Source organism: Rutidosis leptorrhynchoides, chromosome 2 (assembly GCF_046630445.1).
Source record: "Rutidosis leptorrhynchoides isolate AG116_Rl617_1_P2 chromosome 2, CSIRO_AGI_Rlap_v1, whole genome shotgun sequence".
Taxonomy (NCBI): domain Eukaryota; kingdom Viridiplantae; phylum Streptophyta; class Magnoliopsida; order Asterales; family Asteraceae; genus Rutidosis; species Rutidosis leptorrhynchoides.
This window is the reverse complement of record NC_092334.1, coordinates 647,634,797-647,648,947: the sequence shown is the minus strand read 5'-3', so window position 1 is coordinate 647,648,947 and position 14,151 is coordinate 647,634,797. Positions and strand designations below refer to the sequence as shown.

The 14,151-nt window shown below is 35.2% G+C and overlaps 1 protein-coding gene across 1 annotated transcript; it reads right to left on the bottom strand.

Moving 5' to 3' along the window:
• Window positions 1–1,889: 1,889 nt before the first annotated feature.
• Window positions 1,890–13,154, bottom strand: LOC139893765 (HMG1/2-like protein). The gene is made up of 8 exons (XM_071876951.1): window positions 13,104–13,154; window positions 12,892–12,981; window positions 12,718–12,779; window positions 10,504–10,509; window positions 2,773–2,807; window positions 2,504–2,584; window positions 2,341–2,424; window positions 1,890–1,990 (listed from the first exon to the last, which is right to left on the bottom strand). The coding sequence occupies exons 1-8, from the start codon at window positions 13,148–13,150 to the stop codon at window positions 1,973–1,975; spliced, it is 423 nt and encodes a 140-aa protein (XP_071733052.1). The 5' UTR covers window positions 13,151–13,154; the 3' UTR covers window positions 1,890–1,972.
• Window positions 13,155–14,151: the final 997 nt, after the last annotated feature.

Here is a 14,151-nt window from a genome sequence, read left to right as displayed (position 1 = left end):
CTTTGGCAGAATCAGGGTTTATACCCTTCAATTCAATAGGATCGAACAAATCCTTACAGCTGAGGAGATCTTCCATTCGAGGTTTCCACAGCGTGTAGTTTGTGGCTGTGAGCATAATCATAGCTCCGAAAGATGATGTTGACTCTTCTGTGGACATTATCACCTTACAAATAATTTTTCAACACAAACGGGGTTGAATTGTAGAAAACAGAGATCACCGTTACGTCCGGAATGGTTGAAAATGGTGGAATAGACACTTCGCGGCTTAAATTCCACTTACGGGGCAAAATTATAATTTTTATAAACTTCAGGGACCAAGAATGAAATTCTGAAAATTTCAGGGACCAAATTGTAAAATTTCAGAATTGTACAGTACCGCTACAGTACCGCTACAGTACTGCTACAGTGACTTGCTACAGTGCCGCCAGCTGCTACAGTGAATTGCTACAGTGATCGTCTTCTCCGGCGAAAATTCCGGCACCGGTCGTCTTCTCCGGCGAGTTGATGACCGCGTTTTCTGGGCTCGTTATAACTCCGTTTAAGTCGCCATTTTTTGCGTTGGACTCGGTTCGACGAGACGAATCCAATGGTACACTCAAAATTGAATTTTGAGAAAACTTCAGAAAACCCAAAACTCGACCAACGTCTCTAACCTGGCTCTGATACCACTTGTTAGGAAGAGGGGATCGCCTGGACGTTGAGAGATATAAATTTGAGAGAAAAACAACTCTATTACTCACAAGAATAGATTTACAGAGTATTACAAAACTCTTACAAAAAAACTCTCAAACTCACACACACTCTCTAGGTTGTGATTACACTTCTCTGAGTGATTTAGGATGATTTACAACTGAGGTTTGCACCTCTATTTATAGTAAAAATTCTATGGCGGTGGAATAGTGTGAACGGAGATGGTGGGCGGCCGTCATCGTGTTCATCTTTGCTTCTTCTACATGGTGTTCAAAGAAGGCTACTTTGAACATCTAGAAGGTGAGCTTCTAGATTGTAGGCTGGAAACTTTCACAAACAGTATGCAACAGCTTAGCGGTCATTATCTGAAAATTAAAACCAACCCAACAGATTGTTAATCACATATGCCCATTAATTTTGAAAACTGCCAATTCATCAGATATAATACAACATAAACACAAGTTGCAAACCTTGAAACGATTTTTTAAATTTCCCTGCTTTCCTACTCTAGTTAATCTTCACCTGTATGCGCACTCGCATACAGTATATAACACTCATACCAACGAAGCAGTGCTTCAACGGTACCCACCACTTTAGATCCATGGGCCCCATGTTGTGGAAGCTTTAGGAACAAATGGCGCAAGTTCGAATCCCGGCGGCAACATGTATTTATCGTTGACTCTTTGGGTTGACTCGTGGGGTTTAGTCCTCTTACGTACGTCCTCATTGTACGTCCGATACTTACATGGCTGTCGGAGTATCCCGCTTGCGGGTAGGTTCGTGCTTGCCACACATGGGGTATCAGGGGAGGTGTTTTACAGGTATTACTCCCTTGTGGGGTGGGGGTGGTAGGTTGCCAAAGGCAACACAGGGTTAAGGTGTCCTTGCCAATCTACACTTTGAGGAACACTCATGAAATCATCCACAATAAACCACACATAAATAGTAAGGCCGATGACGAAAAGGACCACATACATAAACAAAACAAAACAGATGCATTAACTAAACTACTAGGATAATATCTTTCGCAGAAATCACGAAAGTGGAATGTTGAGAAGATACATAAACATCTTTTATCTGTGCACCATAAAAGCAGAGAACTTTTCTATTCGTTCATGTTTGGTAACAAGAACAAAAGCATAAAGATAAGTACATAACCATAGCAGACAGCCAGACACATCCAAAATTATGCCTAACAGCTATAATATACTCCGTAATAAACTATAAAGGGGGGTAACTATTCAAACCATCAACAAGCATATAATTTCTCCAGGTCCCTGATTTAATCATCATCTTCCTCCTACAAAACAGAAAATGAACCCATTAATCAAGATTAAGTAAGTGACCCACTGAACCTTCAAAGTTTTGATCCCTATCATATAATTCATTATAGTAATGCAGTATATTTTCACATTTCAAAATAAAACAATAACATGATAACATGAAAATAGCCAATGTCCATGGCACTAGAAACTCGTCAGTTCTCTAACAATAAAGAAATTTACTCGTGAACAGACGAATGATGTATCGCCGTATCAGGCCACATAATGTTTGGTAATAAAAATCTTTATAAATTTACCTTTGCTTGATAATTACTCATAAATAATAATTGTATTTGCAGCATTAGAAAATGAAGTTTTAGCAACATACATCTGAACTGTCCTCATCTTCCTCATTGTTGACTTCTGACTTAGAATTGTCAGACTCTTCTTCCTCATCATTACCACCTCCAGCCTATTTCATACCAACAAAACCATAGTTAGTGAAGCAATACTTAATGAAAACATTAGACATATATAATTAACTATATTACCAATTTTTTGTTGTAGGCGTCCATGGTCTTCTCATATTCCATCTTCCTTTTGTCAGCTTTGGTTACGAAGGGTGCCTTCTCCTATGTTCATGTTAAAAAAAGGTGTGAAAAAACATTGAAAATAATTCTCTACCAAGCCTCCATAAATTATTAACACTTCAAACTTTAAGGTAAATTTTAATTAACATAAACATGGCTATATTGCTTAATGTTATTTATTTATTTTCTCATACAGTAAAACTTAGCATCTTGAAGCTAGTGTGACTTACAGAGGGTGACATTGCCTTCCATTTTGCCCCACCAGCTTTACTAACCTGTTAATCATTTACATGGAATTTAAAATAAAAATAAAATTGCAAGAAATAAACAATTTATAAGACGTTAAGTCTAAATTTATATAAAGAGATTATATATTTAACAACCACCCCAAGTTTATTATTTTGTGTTTCTAGGCCCACTCATATTTGAAAATAATTTTGTAGGTCACTCAAATTTATCTTTTCGTGTTTGTACCCATATTTGAAAGTAATTTTGCATGCCATCCAATTTCGTGTGATTTTCTATACGTACCAAATATGACTAAAAATCCATTAGTAAAAAATTTAAAAAAATGCAAATACACGTGTATTTGATAACAACTAATCATTATACAAATGATGATAATTAGGAAAAACTTAGTTATTTGTGTTATTTTTTACATTTTCTAGTGAGATTTTGGACAGATTTGGTACGTATGAAACTGTTGGAATAAGATCTGATGAGTCAAAATGTTTTGCAGGAAGTTAGAGTCTGGAAGTTAGAGTCTGGAGATGCAAGTTGCAGAATCTGTTTGTGTGAACGGTTTAATTACTTGGTAAAGAAGCTATGGGAATTCTGGAGATCTGGATAAATATTTAGAAGATCACGTTTTGATTTGATATTATCTCTAGAAGATAAACACTGATTTATTTAGAATATTAATAAGTTTTAGTTTATCTTTTCCTATCTTTTAGTCAAGTAGTTTTGGAAACCAAATCTTGGAGATTTGGTTTAACCTTGTATAAATAGGGGTACGATGTTCATTGTATTTTGTATCTCTCAAGCACGATTACTTTGTCTTTCATATTATATATCATTCGTGTTCTCTCAATTTTGTTCATATAATTTGTATCTATTGTTTATTGAGAGTTTAGTGTTCATAATCAAGTTATTGTGAACTAATAACTGGTATCAGAGCGGGTTTGGTGTAAATCCAATTCGGTAATCTTAAAACGATCCATATATTGTTCAAAGATGTCCTCCAGTACCATCCCAACTCCAGTTATGGCTGGTAAAGGAGTGCCAATTTTCGATGGCACAGACTTTGCAACCTGGAAACTAAAAGTTCTATGGTTTCTTGGTTCGATTCATGAAGATGCTGAACAAGTCCTTACAGTAGGACCTATTATACCTGGTACAATGGTTGAAGCTGTTCCTGCTACAAGTACTGCTTCTGCTCAACCTGCTTATCTTCGTGAAAAACCAAGAGATAAGTGGACAGAAGCAGAAGCCATAAAGTTCAAGCTTGATAGCAAGATAAGAAGTATTATAGGTAATGGTGTTACTGTTCCAATTCTCAGGAAGATCAGTCATGCTAAAACTGCAAAAGCTATGTGGGATCTCTTGCTTAATGACTATGAAGGTGTCACAGTTGTTAAGACTCAGAAGAAAAAGAATCTGATAAGGTGTTATGAAAATTTTGCTGCTCAGCCTAAAGAATCATTGAGTGATCTTCATTCAAGATTCCAGGTTCTGATTAATGATCTTGAAAGTGTTGGTGTAGAGAAAACACAACAAGTGTTGTGTCAAAAGTTCATTGAACTGTTACCTTCAAACTTTGAATCTGTGATTACATCAATGGTAATCAGTGAAAAGATAGACACTTATGAACTAAGTGAGTTGTTTGGCATATTGTCAAACTTTGAAGAATCACAGTTGAAGAACAAGATCAATGCTAAGAGAGTTGTTAAAGATCCAGAAGCTGCATTGATAGCTACTACTAAGAAGAACAAGCAATTGTTCTCTAGTTACTCTAGTAGGGTTGATTCTGAAAGTGATGAGACCTCTGATGATAGTGATTCTGATGTAGATGAGGAGATTCAGGATCTGGAAAGTCAAGTGGCTCTTTTGACTCAAAGGATTGAGCAGAAGAAGTTTGGTTTTAAGAAGGGTAAAGGCAAGAGTTCTTTTGATCCAAAGAAAGCTAAATGTTTCAAGTGTGGCAAGGTAGGTCATATAGCTGCTGATTGCTGGTCCAAGAGTGAAGGAGGTTCAAGTTTCAACAAACCTGTTGACAAAGCAAGAAAGTATAAACTCAAGTACAAGAAGATGAAAGGTGAAGCAGAAAAGTTGAAGAATAAAGAACAGGAGAAAGCATTGTACACAGAAGCATGGGAAGATGAAGATTCATCATCTGATGATGAAGAGGATAAGTGTCTGATGGCTATAATTGAAAAGGATAGTGAGTCTAGCAAGTTTGAGGAAGATTTGAAAGCTATTGAGAAGATGGATAAAGACTCTACTTGTAACAAAGGTTCTGCCTATAAGGTACAAAACTTTGTAAACTATCTTAATAATGAAAAAGTGAGAATGTTTCAGTATTTGTTGCTTGATTTCAATTGGTGCTTAGAAGATAGTGACAGGTTAAGAACACAGATCATTGAGCTTAAGAACACCATCAAAGATAAAGATGCTGAAATTAAAGTATTAAAAGAATGTGAGGTAGAACTTGACACATACAAAATGGCATATTCAGAAGAAACTAAACGGTTAAATACTGAATTAGGAAGATCAATTAAAAAGGCAAACCATTATGAAAATATTTGCAAATCTTGGTGTGTTTCTTCCAAAAAGAATTCTGATGCTATTGCTAAGCAAGTACCAAATGATGTCAAAGCTATACTTGGTGAAAACTACACATTAGATAATAATGTGGAAGTTGATCCTATTATATTTAAGCCTGACATTTTACCAAATACTTTTATAAAATTTGATGGTGAGAGAAAAATTTTAACTAATGCTTTTGTAAGATCAACTGAGTTTGTAAAATCATTAGAACCTGTTAAACCTTCAGAGACTATAATTTTAGACTGTAGAAATCCATCAGAGTCTGAACTATTGAAACCTTCAGACTCTAACAGTTTAGTCTCTAAAAGTGAAAGTGTATGTTCTGACCTAGAATCTGACACCCAAGAATCAAGTAGCATAAGTGATACTGAATCATCTTCTGATAGTGTCACTTGTCCAGATCCTAAATGGTCAACTAAAAGAAAGTCAAAGTCAAAACAGGCTAAGACTATTAAAAAACTGAAAAGGAGAATTTCAAAGCTTAGTGAAAGATTAAAGGGTCAAGAAAAATTCTCAAAATCATCTTGTTTTCCTGAAAATTTCAAAAAGGTATGGAAACCTAAAGTTTGTGAAAATAAAGGTGTTTTGAAAACAGTGATGGATAAGTTGATCTGGATTGGTAACAAAGCTTTTGTATGGAGAGTTAAATACACTCCATCTGAACCCACTGCAAAGTGGGTTCCCCCTAAGATTTAATCATTTTTCTTTTGCTTGTGTCTTGTGTAGCAGGGTAATAAGTGGTATTTAGACAGTGGTTGCTCAAGACACATGACTGGATGCAAAGAGCATCTTGTAGGGTTTGTAGAAGAAAAGGGTCCTTCTGTGAGATATGGTGATAATTCTGTTGCAAAAACTATTGGTTATGGTACTGTTATTGCTGGAAGTGTGTCATTCAAGAAAGTTGCTTTAGTTGAAGGGTTAAAGCATAATCTGCTAAGTGTGAGTCAAATTGCTGATGAAGATTGTGAGATCAGAATAAGAAAGAAAGCTGGAATTATTTATGATCCTAAAGGAAGACCAACTCTTGTTGCCTGGAGATTTCAAAATGTGTATATGCTGGATTTGGATTCTGTTGATTCTGAAATTGAAACATGCTTGTATTCTCAGTCTGTTCCAGAACTTAATTGGCTTTGGCATAAAAGGCTATCTCATCTGAATTTTAAAAATATTAATGAGCTTTCCAAAAAGAAGCTTGTTAGAGGTTTGCCTCAGCAACCTTTCAAGAAAGATAAACCTTGTTCTGCTTGCATTATGGGTAAACAAACCAAAACAAAGTTTCCCTCAAAATCCCTAGCTACTATTAGTGATCCACTTCATATGCTTCATATGGATCTTTTTGGTCCAATGAACACTAGTAGTCTAGGTGGGAAAAGATACACTTTGGTTGTTGTTGATGAGTATTCAAGGTTTACCTGGGTTATCTTTTTAGCTGCAAAGAGTGATGCTCCTGAAGAAATCATTAATTTAATCAAGAAAGAGCAGGTTCAAAAAGGTGTTCTTGTTAAACAATTGAGAAGTGACCATGGCACTGAGTTCAAGAATGTTACTTTAATTGAATTTGGTGAAGAATCTGGAATTGGTCAAAATTTCTCAGCTGTTAGAACTCCACAACAGAATGGAGTTGCTGAGAGAAGAAATAGAACACTTATTGAGGCAGCCAGAACCATGTTATGTCAATCAAATGTTGCACTCAGATTCTGGGCAGAAGCTGTCAATACAGCTTGTTATACTCAAAACAGGTCATTAATTGTGAAGAGACATGGCAAAACTCCCTATGAATTGTATCATAAAAAGGTGCCTACTATTCATTACTTTCATGTATTTGGATGTAAGTGCTATATTTTGAATCAAAGGGATCAGCTTGAAAAGATGAGGCCAAAATCTGATGAAGGTGTGTTTATTGGTTATTCTTCTGTGTTTAAAGCATATAGAGTGTATAATAAGAGGAGGATGAAGATTGAAGAATCCATTAATGTTTCCTTTGATGAAAGTCCCATTGAAATGGATCAATCCTCTAGTTCTGAGCATTCTGCACTTGGTGAATTGTCAAATTTAATTTCTGGTAACAGTACTCAGACTCTAGATTCAGAGTCTGAGACAGATGAATTTAATTTGTCTGGACTGAAACATTCTGCAGATAATGCTCTCACTGAAGAAGTTCAACAAGAAGATGAGCCAATTGTTATTCATGAAGATGATCAACCTTCCAATACTACTGTGAATCCTGTTGTTCCTATTAGAAAATCTTCTAGAAATATTGTTATTCCAAAGCATCTTGAAGATTATGTTGTAGATCCTACTGGTTTACCTAAAACTGGTTCTTCATCTCAGACACCTGTGTCTGATTTTGCAATTGCTAATTATTGTTTCTTCTCAAATTTTCTTTCACTCATTGAACCCAAAGAAGTAGATGAAGCATTGTCAGATAATGATTGGGTTGAAGCTATGACTGAAGAATTGACAGAGTTTGAAAGAAATGATGTGTGGGAATTGGTTCCAAAACCTGAAGGTAAAACTGCAATTGGCACTAAGTGGGTTTATAGAAACAAGGTTGATAAAGATGGTATTGTGGTTAGAAACAAAGCAAGGTTGGTGGCTCAAGGGTATAGACAAGAAGAAGGTATAGATTATGATGAGACATTTGCTCCTGTTGCTAGAATTGAAGCAATCAGATTGTTTCTAGCTTATGCCTCAGATAAAGACTTTGTGGTGTTTCAAATGGATGTGAAGAGTGCTTTTCTGAATGGTATTTTGCAAGAAGAGGTGTATGTGAAACAACCTCCTGGTTTCAAAAATAAGAAGTTTCCAAAGCATGTTTACAGGTTGAAGAAAGCTTTGTATGGTCTGAAACAAGCTCCCAGAGCCTGGTATGATACTCTGTCAACATTTCTTCTAGAAAAGAAATTTTCTAGAGGAGCTATTGACAAGACTCTATTCATCAAAAAGGAGAAAGGTGATGTGTTACTGGTTCAAATTTATGTTGATGACATTATTTTTGGGTCTACTAATCCAACTTTGAGAAAATGGTTTTCAGATATAATGTCAAAAGAATATAGGATGAGTAATTTGTGTACTCTAAACTATTTTCTTGGGCTTCAAATTAAGCAAAGTCAAGAGGGTATTTTTATTAACCAAAGTAATTATGTTTCTGATATGCTTACTAAGTTTGGTTTTAAAAATTGTTCCACTTTAAGAACCCCAATGAGTATTTCTGAAAAGCTTGAAAAAGATGAATCTGGAAAACCAACTTGTCAATCAACCTATAGAGGTATGATTGGATCTTTGTTATACTTAACTGCTAGTAGACCTGATATAATGTTTGCTACATGTATGTGTGCACGTTATCAGTCAGATCCTAAAGAGTCTCATTATAAGGTTGTGAAAAGAATTTTTAGATACCTGAAAGGTACTCCTAACCTGGGTCTTTGGTATGCTAAAGACTCAGGGTTTGATCTAATTGGTTATACAGATGCAGACTATGCAGGTTGTAAGTTAGACAGAAAAAGCACATCTGGTGGTTGTCAATTGTTAGGTGGCAAATTGGTGAGCTGGTCAAGTAAAAAGCAGAATTCAGTTGCTACTTCAACAGCAGAAGCTGAATATGTAGCTGCAGGGAGTTGTTGTGCTCAATTGCTTTGGATGCAACATCAGTTATTGGATTTTGGATTATCATTAACCAAAACTCCAATCATGTGTGATAATGAAAGTGCTATTGCTATTACTGAAAATCCAGTGTTTCATTCCAGGACCAAGCACATAGAGATCAGACATCATTTTATAAGAGATTGTGTTGAGAAAGGCAAAGTGGTGTTAAAACATATTGGCACAAAAGATCAATTGGCAGATATTTTCACTAAAGCACTTCCTGAAGAAAGGCATTTTTATCTTCTTGGACAACTTGGAATGTTAAATCCATCAGCTGAAATGTTGTCCAGTAATGAAATTTCTTGAGTCTGAATTATTTTCTTAGAGTCTGGGTGACGTAATATTGTTCAGAGTCTGAGAAAGTTTACTCAAGTGTATTTTTTTTTGTATAAATTTGTTTCCTTCTTCAGTCAAATAAAGTTTTTTTTAAATTTCATTTTTAGGTTAAAGTTTTTTTTTTTTTTATTCTATTTCCTAAAATAAAATGGTCAAATTTGGTATTAATGAAGGGAGTTAATGGTAATTTTTTTTTTTGAAAATTTTGGTCAGGAGTATTAATTTGATAATGATTGTGTCAATCTTTTTGATAACTTTCTGTTATGATGCATTGGGTCAATCTTGACCGTACAGACCAACCTGCAGATTCTGAGCAATCGAAGTCTGAGTTGTTACCGCAGAATTGAATTGAATTGATTGTACAAATTGCCATTCTCGAGTATCTTTTCCGCCCTACACCGACACCGGGTTTAGTTGGCTCGGTAATTTTACTCGACGTGTGGTTGTTTCGAAACAGGGAACAACTTTGAATACACAAGCTTGAAACCCGCGGATGAACCGCACACTAGAGCCTTATTGGGGCTAAAACCAATAACGAGAGCCTTTTTGGTATCATTGGAATTAACGGTATACTCCATCCCATGATGTTACACAGACAGAGCAGACAGAAGGGATGGATGAGGAAATCCCACTCAATTCAAACCCACCTTCTCCCACTGCTCAAGAACAAAATTCTTCATTAAACAACCTTGTGAGCTCACCAGCTCATACTGAGAATATTCACATGTCTGCAAACCTAGTTGTTCCAGCACCCATAGATACACATCAAACATCTATTAGGCAAGGTGCTGCAAGTACAACTCCACCACCTCTGCTAGAGGTTGGTGAGGGGAGTACTTTAACCCAGCCTGAACCTACTAGGATAGTGAGCTTGGATAACCTCATTACAGTTACTGAGCCAACCCCCTCAGATAACTTAACTCAAGTCCCAATCCTGGACTTATCAAACCAAACTCAAGACCAATCTATGGCTAAACCTACCTCAGACATCAGTCTGCCACCTCTCTCTCAAAATGTCCAATCCTTACACATTCTTGCACAGGCTGCCAATGCTTCATTCAGATCACAGGATGAAGTACAGGCCTCAAAAGCTTCTATGTCTAAGGATCAGCTTTCTTTACAACAGGAAGGCTGTGAGGACATACCAACCCTACCCTTATCTTCTGGCACTACATCTCAGACTGAGGCACCAGTCACTATGGTTGGCCTTCATCAGGCTTTGACCAAGTTGGCTAAGGAGTTTGATGACAAGCTCTCTGGTGTGCAGTCTAAGATTAATAATCTTAACTTTAATAATAATTTTGTATCAAAAGATGAGTTGTTGGAGGTAAGGAGGTTGGTTGGGGATATGCAGGGGTTGTCTAGTGCAGGTGATTCAGGGTCTGTTGCAGAAATTAATCACAGGTTGGCTGAGCTGGAGAAAAGGATGGTTGGTGTTGATGAACTGAGACAATGCTTTACTGGGTTTGCTTCTGATATTTGTTCCCTCAAAAATCAACAAACTGAAATTTGAAAGGTTATATCTTCTCTGCCTTTAGATGATGTCAAAAAGGGGGAGAAAAGAAAGAGGTCAGATGATGCAGGTACAGGTACTGCAGATGCAGGTTTTGTAAATGTTGAGGGGGGAGCAATCAAAGAGAGCTCACGTTGAGGGGGAGTTACAGGTTGAGGGGGAGAGTAATGATGGTGAAAGAATGGAAACTGAAACTGAGGTGATTGTTAATCAAAATCAAGTTGAAACTGGAGTTGTTGAACCTGTTGTTGATGTTTTAATGGTTGATGCTGGAGTTATTGCTAGAGATGTTGGTGTTCAAGTTTCTCAAATTCATGATCAAGCAGTTGTTGCATGTGTGAATCAAACAGGTACAGATGTTGGTACAAGTGGTGGTGTTGTTCAACCAAGTGATGATATACAGGTGAATGTTCAAGAGGGTGGTGATGGCAATGATCAAGAAAATGTTGTTATGGTTGCAGCTGCTCAAGACAAATTGAGGTTTTTAATGAACAAAAGATTCAGGTTTAAAAGGTATGAAGGAGATGTTGTCAGTGTTGAGATTGTGAAGATTGAAACTGAGGTGAATTTGTTATTAACCATGACCCATTTGTCTGATAGAAGAATAAAGGTGAAAGTGAGTCATATTTTGAGACTTGGTTTTTGTGAATGGAGAGGGTTGGCTGTTTGTATTCAAAGATGTGAGGGAGATAAGGAAATTGTTGATGAAGTGTTTAAGAAAGTTTGTAATTTAGTTCATCTTGTGTTTGAAGAAGGTTTTATTAGCTCGAAGGACTATGAAGTTTTCTGTAGTATGTTCAATTTGGAGATGAAAGAGAGAAGATTTAGAGGACATGTTGGTAGATACTCTGTTCCAGAACATTTGCAGTTCATTGATGAATGTTATGTTGAATATCTAGATGCTCTGATGATTAAAACGACTAGAAACCAAAGGATGCTGATTAGAGTAGAGCAGTTTGAAGGTGCTGACATTAACTTGTTGCTTGGACTGTTAACTAGGTGTACGAATAAACAGAATCATCCTTTTCGGGTTAAATTGTTGAAACATTTGGAAGGTAAGTTGTTTATGTTGAAGAGCATTAAGTCAATGAAGAGCAAATGTAGGTTGATCGAAAAAGAGCTTGCAAAACTGAAGAAGTAGAAAGGGTAGTTTTTGACATCATCAGATAGGGGGAGATTGTTGGAATAAGATCTGATGAGTCAAAATGTTTTGCAGGAAGTTAGAGTCTGGAAGTTAGAGTCTGGAGATGCAAGTTGCAGAATCTGTTTGTGTGAACGGTTTAATTACTTGGTAAAGAAGCTATGGGAATTCTGGAGATCTGGATAAATATTTAGAAGATCACGTTTTGATTTGATATTATCTCTAGAAGATAAACACTGATTTATTTAGAATATTAATAAGTTTTAGTTTATCTTTTCCTATCTTTTAGTCAAGTAGTTTTGGAAACCAAATCTTGGAGATTTGGTTTAACCTTGTATAAATAGGGGTACGATGTTCATTGTATTTTGTATCTCTCAAGCACGATTACTTTGTCTTTCATATTATATATCATTCGTGTTCTCTCAATTTTGTTCATATAATTTGTATCTATTGTTTATTGAGAGTTTAGTGTTCATAATCAAGTTATTGTGAACTAATAGAAACAACACACGAACTTGTATGACTTACAAAATCACTTTCGAATATAGGTGGCATATAAACACGAAAAGATAAATTTGGATGGCATACAAAATTATTTTTAAATATGGGTGGGCTATAAACTCAAAACGATAAACTTGGGTGGCATCCCAATGTATAATCCCTTATATAAGCAAATAATACACAGAATAAGATATAAGTGTATAATTAAATCACTCAAAGCAGCAACAGATTTGTTGTCAGGATTCTCATCTTTAAATTGCTTCCTAAATTGCTCCCTTTTTAATTAATATACAACAAAAAAAAAAAAAAAAAAAAATCATCAATCATCAATATAAACAGAAAGTTAAAATATATGGATGAACATTATCAGCATTTAATTTTAATTACATGAATACAAAAAAGGCACTAGCAGGTCTCTTAGGTTTGTTAGGATCCTTGAAACCTTTCTCTTTAGCAGCAGTTTTCTTCACAGCTAACCTACAAATATATAAAAACTAATTTAATTTTAATTTTTAATAACAAATGAAAATATAGTAAAATACAACATGCGAACCCTAATTTAAGGTGCGTGTGAGATACAGTGTAAGATCAAACCGTACTTCGTATCGGCTTTCTTCACAACGGCGGTTGAGTTGCCCCCTTTCATGGTTTGATCCTGAAAATATTTAGTAAAAAACAACAAATTAGGTATTAAAAAAAATGACGCAAAAAAAAAAGATTTAAAATACATACAGTAGTTTTAATATCAATGAAAATGGAAGAAATATACTCTAAGGAATTTGGGGTTAGGGTTTAATTTGTTTGCGATTTGGGGACGAATGAAGGGAAAAAAGGAAATTATAAATGGTGAGTTATTTTGGGCGGGAGATTTTTAGGCTTCGTGTTTGTGTTTCATGATTTTGGCCTTTTGGGCCCATTCGAAACAACGAATACTTTCTTTGACTATTTCGGTCAAACGGACCTCAGTTGAGTAGCAATTGTTAGATTTGCAAATGATATAGGCAAAATATGTGAACAAATCACATGACCATTTTCAATTATTTTTTTTTTACTAAAGAAATGCTGTGATCACATATATTTTGCAAATATTCTCTCACAAACTAACTTGGCAAGATTAAGTGTACATCCCACATAATAGTAACTAACTAGATTTATGAGCCCGTGCATTGCACGGGTACTCATCCGCAACTAATATATATATATATATATATATATATATATATATATATATATATATATATATATATATATATATATATATACTAGTGAAATGACCCGTGGAACCACGGGTTTGTTTAAACGAAATAGTTTATTGATATGTTTTAAGTATTAAATGAACGTAAATGCTAAAGTCATTTAGTTTAATGACCCGTGGAACTACAGAGTACGACTAAGAAACTCGTCAGCTGAACATTTCATCAAACACCTAAAATGCATATTAAACAATCAACATCCAATTATAAGAGATAATATTGGTTGTCATTTATTTTAAAAGTGTAAATTAAAATATAAATTTAGAATTGATTTCCTTCTGCTTAACTTTTATACCTTCTCGTACTCAATTCAAAATAATTAATTAAAATAATCCAAAATTATTTAATTTTAATAATTAAAATAATTATTAATAAGATTTAATAATAATAATAA

What these genes read in the sequence shown, in the direction of transcription:
- LOC139893765 (XM_071876951.1), bottom strand. Translation starts at nt 13,150, where the DNA reads ATGAAAGGGGGCAACTCAACCGCCGTTGTGAAGAAAGCCGATACGAA. An exon ending in AGTGCCTTTTTTGTATTCAT is followed by an intron (nt 12,780 to 12,891) that starts GTAATTAAAATT and finishes TTAATTAAAAAG; the next exon opens with GGAGCAATTTAGGAAGCAAT. An exon ending in ACGCCTACAACAAAAAATTG is followed by an intron (nt 2,425 to 2,503) that starts GTAATATAGTTA and finishes GGTATGAAATAG; the next exon opens with GCTGGAGGTGGTAATGATGA.